Source organism: Canis aureus, chromosome 1 (genome assembly GCF_053574225.1).
Source record: "Canis aureus isolate CA01 chromosome 1, VMU_Caureus_v.1.0, whole genome shotgun sequence".
Classification (NCBI taxonomy): Eukaryota; Metazoa; Chordata; class Mammalia; order Carnivora; family Canidae; genus Canis; species Canis aureus.
In genome coordinates, this window is record NC_135611.1 from 89,393,954 (window position 1) to 89,406,804 (window position 12,851).

At 41.1% G+C, this 12,851-nt stretch overlaps 1 protein-coding gene across 11 annotated transcripts in view; it reads left to right on the forward strand.

Annotated features, from left to right (window-relative positions):
* Nucleotides 1-12,851, forward strand: part of LOC144319613 (uncharacterized) — a 103,435-nt gene that overhangs the window by 27,916 nt on the left and 62,668 nt on the right. For 3 of the 11 annotated variants that reach the window (XR_013385390.1, XR_013385392.1, XM_077908011.1), the window contains exon 3: nucleotides 7,536-7,596. The exons of 4 other annotated variants lie outside the window; for them this stretch is intronic. Coding sequence is in view for 2 of the 7 variants with exons in the window: in XM_077908011.1 (XP_077764137.1) it covers nucleotides 7,581-7,596 (16 nt within the window). In the remaining 5 variants the exon portion in view is untranslated. Of the gene's footprint in view, nucleotides 1-7,484; nucleotides 7,597-9,540; nucleotides 9,747-12,851 lie in introns of all 11 variants that reach the window. 4 more of the 11 variants (XR_013385394.1, XM_077908021.1, XR_013385389.1 and 1 more) reach the window with 3 other exon arrangements.

Consider the following 12,851-nt stretch of genomic DNA (forward strand, 5'->3'; position numbering starts at 1 on the left):
ATCTTGAAATCTGGAATTGTGATACTTTCATCTGTGTTTTGTTGTTGCTGTTGTTGTTGTTGCTGTTGTTGTTGTTGTTGTTGTTGTTGGTTGTTGACTGTTTTGGCTATTCAAGGTCTTTTGTGGTTCCACACAAATTTTAGGATTATTTGTTCTAGTTATGTGAAAATTGCTGCTGGTATTTTTATAGGGATTGCATTGAATCTGTAGATTGCTCTAGGTAATATAGACATTTTAACAACATTAATTATTCCAATTCATGAGCATGGTATATATATCTTTCCACTTGTTTGTGTCATCCTCAATTGCTTTCATCAATATTTTACAGTTTTAGAATATAAGGCTTTTATGTTTTTGCTTAAGTTTATTCCTGGGTATTTTATTCTTTTTGGTGTAATTGTAAATGGAACCATTTTCTAAAATTTCTCTTTGTGCTGCCTTGTTATTAATGTATAGCAATGCTATTGATGTCTGGGTATTAATTTTATATCCTGAAAACTTACTCATTTATTACTTCTATGGTTTTGTGATGGAGTCTTAAAGATTTTCTATGTGTAATATCATGTCATCTGCAAATAATGACAGTTTAATTTCTTCTTTACTATTATGGATGCCTCTAATTTCTTTTTCTGGTCTCATTACTGTGGGTAGAACTTCCAGTACTATGTTGAATAAAAGTGGCGAGAGTGGATTTCCTTGTCTTGTTCTTAATCTCAGAGGAAAAGCTTTCAGGTTTTTCCATTGAGTAAAATGTTCTCTGTGTGTTTTCCATATATGGTCTTTATTATGGTGAGATATGTTCCCTCTAAACCCATTTTGTTGAGAAATTTTATCATGAATGAATGCTGAATTTTGTCAAATGCTCTTCTGCATCTACTGAGATGATTATATGATTTTTATCCTTCATTTTGTTGATGTGGTGTATCACATTGATTGATTTGCAAATACTGAAACACCCTCGCATCCCTGGAATAAATCCTACTTGATTATGGTGAATGATTCTTTTAATGTTTTGCAGAATGTGGTTTGCTAAGATTTTATTGAGGATTTTTACCTCCATGTTCATCAGGGATATTGACCTTTAGTTCTCTCTCTCTCTCTCTTTTTATGGGTCTTTGTCTGATTTTGGTATCATCCATACTGGCTGGATGAAATCTTCTGTACAATTTATTTGAAAGCTTTTCTTCCTCTTCTAATTTTTGGAATAGTTTGAGGAAAATAAGTATTAACTCTTCTTTAAATGTTTGGTAAAATTCACTTGTGAAGCCATCCAGTCCTGGACTTCTATTTTTTAGTAGTTTTTTGATTACTGATTCAGTTTCATTAATAGTAATCAGTTTGTTCAAATTTTCTACTTCTCCCTGACTCATTTTTGGAAGACAGCATGCTTCTAGGAATTTATCCATTTCTTCTAGGTTGTCCATTTTGTTGGCATATAAGTTTTTGTAGTACTCTGTTAAAATGTTTTGTATTTCTGTGGTATCAGTTATTACTTCTCTCTTATTTCTGACTTTATTTGGGTTCTTTCTCTTTTTACCTTGATGAGTCTGGCTAGAGAATCCTACATTCCTTTTTTTTTTTTTAAGATTTAAGATTCTATATTTGAGAGAGAGGGGGAGAGAGAGAGAGAGAGAAAAAAAGAGAGAGCATGAGTGGGGTGAGGGACAGAGAGAGAGGGAGAAGCAGCCTACCCCCTGAGCAGGGAGCCTGACACAGGGCTCCATCCCAGGACCCTGGGATCTTGACCTGAGCAGAAGGCAGATGCTTAACGGACTGATCCACCTAGGAGCCCCTAGAGAATCCTGAATTCCTTGGAAATCCATTTACTTTCCCCAAATCTTGTTTATAAGACTGGTAGTATCCCTTCAGTTCTTTGATGCTCCTTTTGAATGTGAATCTATCTTATGTGGGTTTACAGAGGCCCAGTCTTCCTGACTTAAACATCACTTCACCAGTGAGATCAAGTAAGCTCTCCTTCACAGCTAATGGAATCTGCAACCCAAGCCTGTCAAGAGCAGGAGTAAACATCCCCCCAACATAGGTATAAACTGTTCCATGGTTCCAAAGGAGTGCTTAGTGCCCTTACCTGCTATTTAGATTCATAACTATGTGTGCCAATGTGGGAAATGCCAAGAAAGAATCTTGTCCCCTATAATGGCAGCCTGCATCATTTTGCCCGGGTCCTGGGTGAAACTTCTTTAACATTAAGAAGTTAAACTGGACACATCAGCCCCATTCCTTCTTTTAAAAAAATTTTTTTTTATTTATTCATGAGAGAGAGAGAGAGAGAGAGGCAGAGACACAGGCAGAGGGAGAAGCAGGCTCCATGCAGGGAGCCCAATGTGGGACTCAATCCCGGGACTCCAGGATCAGGCCCTGGGTTGAAGGCGGCAGTAAACTGCTGAGCCACCCGGCTGGATGAGCCATCCAGCCACTCTTTCTTGAATTTCTAAGCAGGCTTTTACATGTGGGTTATTATCACTTCCTAGAATGCTTTCCCCTCATTCTTTTCAGGCTATCTCCTTCTTACCTGTAAGCCCCATGCTCAGCCCTTTCTTTTCATCACAGCACTTATTACAGATTAAGATAATTTTGGTTTATTTTTCTGTTTATTGTTAAGTTGACGTCCTTGCATTACTGTGAACCCCATGAAAGCATGGGGGGTATTTGCCTTGAGTGCTACTGTATGCCCTGTACTCTGCAGAGAGCCAGGCAAAGACAGTTGTTCAATACATAGATGATGGATAAAGGAGAGTAAAAATTACACAGGTTCACATTGCGTAGCCTATCATTGAATCGGGATTTCTTAAAATCTTAAAATTTCTAGGTGGAGGATGTTTTATCCTACCTTCTATTAGACCCTCATTCAGTAGGATAATTTTTAATTATAAGAATTCTATGACATCATGCTCACTGATTTTCTCATGAGCAAGTATCCCCTACTGATAATTTTTAAAATATATGACAGGTTAAATGGTACCAATGAACCATATTAGGGAATTTCTTCTAAATTTCTGAGTTACCAAAAATGTGAACCAAAAAATCACATGACTCTCTCCCCATCACTTATATAATTGCCCTATCAAAGATTTAATCCTTGTAGGTGTTTTATCTCTTGATTTAACAAATAATAAGTGTTTGTTAGAAAACTGAGCTATGTACAGCCTGATTCCTGAAATGGAAAATTGAAGTACTGCAGCTACAGTATCATCATTTTGCTTTGCTTCTGGGATACAAACTATTTATGCAAATTAGTTTAAATCTGAAGCTTCAAAGATTGGAAGCCGGACTCAACAAAACAGAATGCTGACAAATAATTTTCATAAGATTTGGAATTTGGAGACATTGCTCCAGTACAGTATATCATCAGGCACCGAATGTTCATGACATTGCTAAGTAACAGGTGACTTTATCTATTCTTTAATTTATTCTCTATGATTCTCTTCTTGCTCCTCTATTTCATGTTGCTCAGCCTTCTTCTCTGGGACCTTTACCTCTAGCTACTGCTTCAGTGTCAATGTACCCTAGAGCTCTGCCTTCAACCCCCTTCTTGATCTGTACTGTCTCCATTTGGTCACACAATTTCCTGGCTTCAGTTCCTACCTAGATGGTGACAGGTCCAAATCTTCATCTTTAGCCTAGGGGTGTTCCCCCAGGACTCCACATTCATATTCCCAACAGTCTGTTAAATAAGCCCGTCTGAATGTGAGGCAAGAAACTCAGATTCAACATTTACAAAATCAAACCCTAACCTCTTAAAAAATTCCTGTTTTTCCTTCTCTGAAAGGCACCACCACTCAGGCCAGGAAACCCCCTCTGAAAGCCACCACCCAGTTGCTCAGGCCAGAAGCCTGGGAATCATCCTGGAGTTACCCATTTCTTTACCTTTATATACTATTGTAATCCAAATGCTTTCAATTTTACTTGCTAAGTATTTTTTGGACTTGATTCCTCCGTTCTATGTTCTTTTTGGTTCATGCCCTCATAGAATTAGCACATTGTATTAATGTCTGTTTAATCTTGATGGGTATCTCATTGGTGTTATTACAAGCCCAATTTTCCATTGAAGACACTGAGGCACAGAGTAACTTGAAGCAACATCCCAATAGAGCCTGGATGTGAAGGCAGGGGTCTTCAGGTGTAACCACTAGGATATGGTGCTTCCATAATCTCTAGCCTGCAACACTGCAATAGTGTCCTAACTAGTCTTGCTGCTGTTTCTTCTGCTTCTAAAAATCTCCATAGAGCTATCCATATGATACCTCATTAATACAAATTGGATTAAACTTGTTTAAAATTGTTCAGTGATTCCCAATCTCCTGGAAGTCAAAGTCTGAATTTCTTGGCACAATGGACATTTCCCTTCACAATTTTGCCCAGCTGAGCCCTCCACCTTTCATCCCCAGAATTTGGTCAAACACCTAAGGTTAGGACTGATCTTTCCCCCTGTAACTTACTCATACCCGAACTTTCATCATCCTAGTAAATACCAACCCAGTCTTCAAGATTCAAATATCACCTCTTCCTTATTTTGGTCTCCGAAAAATAAGGTGTTTCTTTGACTTTCTATATAACCTGTATTAATAACAAACATCTTATTGCAATATAATTAGTTGTTATTAGCCATGTCTCTAACCTGGACTGTGAAATACTTGCAGGAGAGATAATGCCATAGGCAACTTTACAACCTAGATATCCTTGATGCTCTGTGACATTTCTGACACACAGTGGATGCTCATCACACACTTAGCTATGGTTTGAGGGATAAGGAACTTGGACCTGAGAGTATGGAAAGTGATTCCTCAAATAGTAGAGTAGAATTTGTCAAGGGAATTTTATATTAATAATTTCTAGACATTTCCAACTATTAAGTCCAATCACCCATCTATTACTTGATTCTCTTTTACCAAACTCACTCATTTAGTGGACATTTCTTGATGCCTATTATGGGCCAGTACCGTGCTAAGATGTAAGCAACATAAAGAAGAACAAAGCACAATGTCTATTTCTGATAAGATCAAGGGGCTTAGTCAAAGTGTGGGGGAATCCAGTAAGAACAGGCAGTCCCTATGCAGGATGGCAGGAACTGTGGGACAGGAAGACACAGCGGGTGGTGAGAACACAGAGAAGAGGCAGCAAACCCAGTGTGATGAGTGAAAGAAAGTTTCTCAGAGGTGGTGAGTCCTCCAAGTAAAGAAGACTAGAGCACCTACATTTTCAGAGAACAAAGAAAGCACTGACTTTTCTGAGTTCCAAAGTACATTGATTTTGCCAAATAGATTAGCAAGAGATGGAAGACAAAGTGTGTTGCATGCCATGCTAAGGCACTTTGGTCTTATCCTAAAAGTTGTGGGGAACTGTGAAACATTTCAGACCAAGCAATAATATAACTGACACGTGTCTTTAGAAAAAAATCACCTGGCAGTGGGAAGCAGGGAGACAAGAAGTAGTTCAGTACTTTAGGCAACAGATAATGAAATTTTGGCTGAAGGTTCCACAGTAGAGAATGGGCAGTACGCAGATATGTGATAAAGTACAGGCAGTGGGGTGGGGAGTATGATCAACACAGCCTGGTGACTGAACATGGAGAATGAGATAAACAGGAGGGAGGAATAAAGAGTGACTTCCAGCTCCATGGGATGACAGAGCCATTCACGGAGATACAAAGTACAAGAGGAAGACCAAACTGGTTGGAGGGACAGTGAGTTCACATTTGGAAATGTTTGAGATTGCGGTGCTAGCATTGCATTTAAGAGTAGATACTCCAAAAAAAAAAAAAAAAAAAAAAGAGTAGATACTCCATTTAATCTATTCCAAGTTCAAAGGGGAAAGTTTTGAGTTGGTGACAAAGCATGAAAAGTTAGCAACATATGAATGTTAAGGAAGAGGAGGGAAGAACTAAGGGACAGACCCCTAAGGAATATCCACGCAAGACATAAGAAGAAATGCTAGTGAAGTGACCATACAAATACCCAGATGTCCATATTCACAGAAAAGAAGGCACAAAGCCACAGTGTTCTTAGATACATAGGTACTGGTGATAACCTTTAGGGAGGCAGGGTATGCTAAGGCCACTAAAGAGCAGGAGTGCTGTGTATGAGCTATACATCCACCAGCAGACCCAAGGCTTCTCAATGAATGGTTTTAATGAATGAATAACATGATTTTTTTAAAATCTCCTATATAAAGTCAAGGATATTAAATGTAGTCAAGGGATGGTATGAATGCACATATGAATAGCAATCATTATCCCTTGCATCAAACTGTTTTGAATATTTTCCTCAATGTGCTAGTATTTATATATTTGATTTCATCTAGCTTTTGGCATGTATATTTCCAGATTCTCATTTTGGGGAACACTGCTATACTCCATAAAACTCATTAATAATGTACAAGTCCAAGCATTTCAATTGTCCTGGAATTTCATTATATTTCCTAAAAGAGAGAATATGCAAGCAAGAGAATTTAAGCCTTTTCTAAAGACTTACTTTGCAGCTTTCTGCAGCTATTCTTCTGTCTTCATGGCTGGGGAATGTTTATCTATGTATTTATGTAATATGCAGTCCCACAGTATCCAAGCACCTGGAAAATCTAATTAGCTTGGTCTTGATTGACTGTGTGCAGGATAATGCCATAGTCCTCAGTCTGTTCTTCGTCTCCTACAGTGTGCTCACTGATATGAAAATGAAGACACAGTAAGAGTTTCCATGAACAGCTGCCCAACGGGCTTCTTATGGTATCTTGTCCGCACAGAATAATTGCCCATAAATAAGGAGATCTCTCCACCAATCAGGGGCTGGGAAGTAGACTGCACCCGAGGAGAAATCACAGCAGCAGGTTTTATGACTATAACCCAGTTACACCATTAGAGGCAGATCATTTTTCAGCCCTTGCTGGGGTGAGCCCACCAGCAAACCTCATTGCCTAGTTAGAGACTACAGCAAAAGCACCAGAAAGAGGAAATTTGAGGCATGTTTTGTTTTGTTTTCTCATCATTTAGCAAAACGCTGCCACCACTTTTGGCACTGGCTTGGAACGTTTATAAAATCTATCCTACAAAAAATGGTCTAAAGTGCCATTTGTACAAGTTGGGAGAATTTGATTGAGACAGTGACTCATGTACCTGAACAGAGGTAGGTTTACCACGAAGCTGACAAAGCTGAAGCTTTCTGGCCCCTTGCTAGAAAAGACCTCTTCCAAGGTCCTGTATTCATAATGTTGTGGTTATCAGTTTGCATTCTGTAACTAGAAGAGGGCTCCAAGAGTTGTATAAGCTTTAGGTCCTGTGAAATCTGGATCTCCCCCTGAGCTTGGGCCAAAAGTTGGTTCTTGCGGCCAAGCCCACTTGTTGTCTAGACTGCCCATCTAGTGACTATATTTTCCAGCCTCGTTAGAAGCCAGGAGAGGGCCATGGGATTAGGATTTTGTCAGTGGGATGTGAGCAGAAGTAATATGAGTAACTGCTGGGTTTTCCCTTTTCTAAGGATGCATACTCTCCTTTTTGTCATTCCCCTCTTTCTGCTGGCTGGAAAAAGACATTAAGAGGAGCAGCAATCTTGGGACCCAAAGAAGGAAGCCACATGCTATTGGTAGCAGGTAAGGATAGACCACTTACTTCTGGACCGTTACTGGACCGTTACTTGGAAGAGATATAAAATCATATTTATTGAAGCCTCTGAACTTTTGAGGTCTCTTTGTTGCAGCAGCTTAGCCTGTACCCCTTCACTGCCAACAGGCCCCACTGGGTCAGGACTCATTTCCAAGGCAATATGAAACAGAGTTGGCACAATAAACCTGAGTCAAAGCCTTTGAGGGTTCTTGTAGAGTCAGAAGGCAATACAAATACAAGTGGCCAGGCATGGACTCACAATTAAGAGAGGACTCAGAGTCAAGAACCTGGTAGACACAGGATAAGAGTGAGAAGCAAGTTAGGGAGGTCCTGGAGAATTGCTTCTTGGTGTCCATGGCTTGAAACTGGGGCTTAGGGAGGTCAGAGAGAGGAATCGTGTGAGCAAAGTTAGGCAATCAGGCTTTGTACCACTTGGCCCCCATCCACCAGCCTCAGCTGATAGAACCAAAGATGAGAAACTGATCCTAAGCCATAATTTATAGGCTCACTGGTAGTCCTGCAATGGTTCTTCACACAGATGTGTTTTACTCTTAGCAGGACTGACTATCCTAATCACACTCTCATATGGAGTGTAACGGAAAGAACTAGAAAGGGTTAGCAGTTGGCAGTGGGAGTAGAAGCCAAAAGACACTTAGGAAGAAGATAGTAAGAAAACGGTAAGACAAAGCCACCCCTCTTAGGTTCCCTGACCTTTGGAAGGAGGATCAGAACTACTACCGTATCCCGTACTTTGCTAGTTCTTCATGAGATTGTCTGCTTTGCATCTCTGAGAAGATATCTTGCCATCCTTACCTCCCTGTGTAACCTTCCAATAAGCCCCTTTAAATGAAATAAACTAACTGATTTAAAGGTACAAAGCTGAGATAGCCGGAAAAATCTGCATTGTATCGCCTATGGGTTTTCAATTTTGATCTCAATCTGGATTCACTAGCTTCATGACAGATCTACCAAATAAGAGTAAAAATAAAACCAGAGTCATTATCTTTTGGTCACAAGTATCCATCCCCTTCTTTTTTTTTTTTTTTTATCCATCCCCTTCTTCGTGATTTATCCAGATGAACCCCACAGCAGAATGACACTGGGTCATTGTTTGCGTTCACTGCAGATATAAATTTGCAATAGTTTGTGTGTATTTAGTCTCACTGCTGGAAGAGCTGATGGAACGTTTCATGCTATTCTGGCTCCCTCTTGAGAACATCAACTCTGCTGGAGGGAGGGGGAGAGGTTTTACAAGGTGTTCCGAAGATGGCTACTTTAAGAAGCTATTTTCCTGAAAAGGAAAGATGATCGCCTCAGTAACACCTGGCAGGCGTCTATGAAGCTCACAGTCATTTTACCTTATCTGATTTGTCTCTTTGGAGAGAAAAATGAGTGAGCCGAAGAAGCATTCTTTCAATTTCAGAAAATGAGGTCCTCTAGCATTCCTGCCTTATCTATCACTTTTCTTCTGGCCTCATTCTCATCTTCTGCTCAATCAGCCTGTTCAACATCCTTGTTTGTGCTCTGGGGCTATGTGCTTTGGTGTCATGATCTCTGTGTCTGAACATCCATCCTCTGTCAGCCAAGACTCAGCTTCACTGCAGGTCCTATTAGAGTTGAAAGGGAGTGGTGCAGTGGATACTCTTTCTTTGGCCGCTAGAAAATGCTGGCATGTACCACCACATTGCCCCCACAAGACATCTGCAGAGGTAACATGTTCCCAGCCAGGCGTTAAGTGCCTGGAGCAGGGGTCAGCAGACTTTGACCTGGTGGAGAAAATCTAACCTAATGCCTATTTTTGTAAGTCATGTTTTGTTGGAATACAGCCATACCTACTTGTTTCCATTTATGAATGCTCTTGTGGTTCAAAAGCAGAGTTGCGTGGTTGTTTGCAAAGCCTAAATTATGTACTCTCTGGTCTTTTCAACAAGTGTGCTGATCCCTGACAGAGAGGAAAGGGATCATGCCCAATCTAGCATCCAGCACAGTGGAAACACCCAGGAAATTCTTACAGAAGGAAGGATGGAAGGAGGCACAAAGGAGCTACAGTGAATTGCCCTCAAATCACATTTTGCATAATGAGATGTGAGGAAGAATGGGATTCAAATCAGAATATACTCAGGATTGGCAATCTCAGGTAAAGAGCCTGGCAATAAAGGGACTGGGATAAAAGGGGTTATTCTAGTTACTATTGCTGGGTTACAAACTATCCCCAAACCTAATGGCTTAAAATAACCATTTTATTGTATCTCACAATTTTATGGGTGGAAATTTGGACAGGGTTTGGCTAGGTGATCCTTCTGTTCCAGGTAGCATCAATAGAGGTCACTCTGGGTACGAGGCCTGGCAGTTGGGCTGGTTGGAAGGGGCCAATTCAGTGTTACTACTTGCCTGGTACCTTGGTGGGAGTGATCATAAGGCTGGGCTCAGCTGTGGTTGTCCACCAGAGCATCTACATGTGGGCTTTCCAGCACAGCAACCTCAGTGTGGTCAGGCTTCTTATGTGGTAGCTCAGGCCTCTGAGAGCAGGTGTTCTAGTGAATAAGCAAAATGCTGCATCATCTTTTATGACCACAGACGTCACATAATGACACTTCCACCCTATTCTATTGGTTGAAGTGGTCACAAGCCTGCCCAGATTCCAGGAAAGGGGACATAGACCCCACTTCTCAATGGAAAGAGTGTCAAAGAATTTGCAGCTATGGCTTAAAACCAGCCTGGGAGGGGAGAGGATGGAGTAGCTGGGGGCAGGTAACCAACATTTACTAAAGGCTTTCCACAGTCATTTCACCACAACCTTGTGAGAAAGGTATTATATTCTCATTTGACAGTTAAAAAACCCCTCCAAGACTAAATGATTTATAATTAACTTACACAAAATCACTGAGCTATAGAATTGGGATTTCAACCCAGATTCATCTAATTCCAACTCTGGAACTTTTTCCATTATACCATGATGTCCATCATAAGAAGTAAAGGAGAGTTGATGATGGCAGTCAAGACAATGGTGAGGTTAAAGGCGGGGAAAAAACCCATGGTCACTGTTGACAGAAGGGGCCTGAGTGTCCTCCTCAGGAGATAGAACCCATAACGATACTCTTGCAACCCCCGTCCCAGAGGTGCCAGATGTCCCTATCTCTTCTCCAATTCCTGATCAGCTATGCCAGGCAGTCTCTGCCTAAGGTCACACACCTTTGATAGTTAAAGAGGGTGATGTTGATGGAACACATCTCCTGTGTAATAGCCAACTCTCACATCGCTGTCTTCAGTGCCAGCTTCTCACAAAGGCAGCTAAGGCCACCTCCACTTTGATGTTCCCCCTCCCACACACTTTCTTTTTTTTTTTTTTTTTTAAGATTTTATTTATTTATTTATTCATGAAAGACAGAGAGATAGAGAGAAAGAGAGAGAGAGAGAGAGAGAGAGGCGGACACAGGCAGAGGCAGAAGCAGGCTCCATGCCAGGAGCCCAACATGGGACTCAATCCCGGGACTCCAGGATCACGCCCCGGGCCAAAGGCAGGCGCTAAACCACTGAGCCACCCAGGGATCCCCTCCCACACATTTTCTTAGAGCAAGCTTCCACCCCTCCTGCCCTCCTCAGATCCCATACCAGCAAGGAAGACTTCCAGTTTCCAACTCTGCCTGTCAAGAGCTTGGAAGCCACTACTCTGTTACTTTGTCCAACAAGTAAACCACTGAACAGATTGAAAAATCCACAACTATTCTTAGATCCTTGGAAGACACAGGGCAAACTTCTGCCCCCAGGGCTGGAGACACAAGGGTGTAGAGGGAGTCATGGTTTTCCAAAGCTGAGACTCACCCGTGGACAATGCCACAGAAACTGGTGCTGGGGAGGAGAACCTGAACTGTCATTGGAGTTGCTGCAGATTCACTGTGGACAAATCTGAGATTCAAAAACTCCAGAGGGGCCCTGCTTGGGGTCTCCACAATATTGTGAAATCGACCTCCAGGAGCTCAAATAGGTTCTCACAGTAAATATTGAGAAAAATCCCCCTGGGCTTCCAGCAGGAGGCAGTGAAAAGGAGTAATTTTGGAATAAACCAGAGCACTCTGGTGTGCCCTCAGGAGCCAGACCTGCCAGGGTATTATCAAAGCCTAACTCATCTAAGGGGGAAATACCCAACTCCAGGCCAGTCCAGCCATTCTGTCCCATCTAAAAGAGCAAAAAACTTCATGAGGTTCACAGTCCAGCAGCCCAGGTTCACTGAAAGACTGAGACCTAATCACAGGTCTGTAGAATGGTTCCCCTCCCCGACACTCAACACCACATTATGAAATGCCTATTTACAGCAGCAGTTCCTTTTACCTGGTACATCATGTCTGGCTATCAGGAAAAAATTACAAGGCATACTGAAAGGCAAAACAAAACAAAACAAAACACCCCCCCCCCCACAATATCAAGAGACAGAGCAAGCATCAGAATCAGACATGGCAGGGTTGTTGGAAATTCCAGACCAGCAAATCCTCACTATTTCCCTTCTTCTTCTCATGGTGAGAAGACGGTGTAGCATGATAGGTGAGCACCTGGGCTTTGGTACCGTGCTGCCTGAGTTTGAGTCATTTGGCTTTTTTCTTAGTTATTTGATTTTAGGCACATTATTTTTATCTCAGTGAGTGTTAGCTTTCTCAACTGTAAGATGGCAACAATAATAGTATCTTCTTATAGTGTTTTTAGGAGAATTGAGTGAATTGAATTAAAGTGCTTAGAATAGCACTTGGCACATAAGAGGCATGCAACAAATGATAACTCTCACTATGTCCAGTCAATCTCAGTTCTGGTAGTTTTTTTTTTTTTATTATTCAAGGTCCTTTCTGTTACCACCATCACCATCTTAGCCTGGGTCCTAATGACCTTATCCTTATATAACTGTTATAACTTCAAAACAAAGGATGATTGTGTTCTCATTTCTATATTCTGAACATAGCTAGCTGAGAATCTGCACCATTTACTGACTGTACATACTGCACAGCACTAAGCATTTTAGAGACATCATCTATTACCTTTATGATACCTCTCTAAGCTGACTATTATCCCCCTTTTACAGATGGAAATATTAGACTCAGAGAAGTAACTTACACAAGGTCACACATCTGGTAAGTGGCAGAGTCAAGTGATGCTTTATTACACCATACTTTACTCTTAATTACAGCATGAGACTTTGACATTCATTATGTCATCTCCCTGCTTCAGTAAATAAATGAACAAACAAACCAATCAC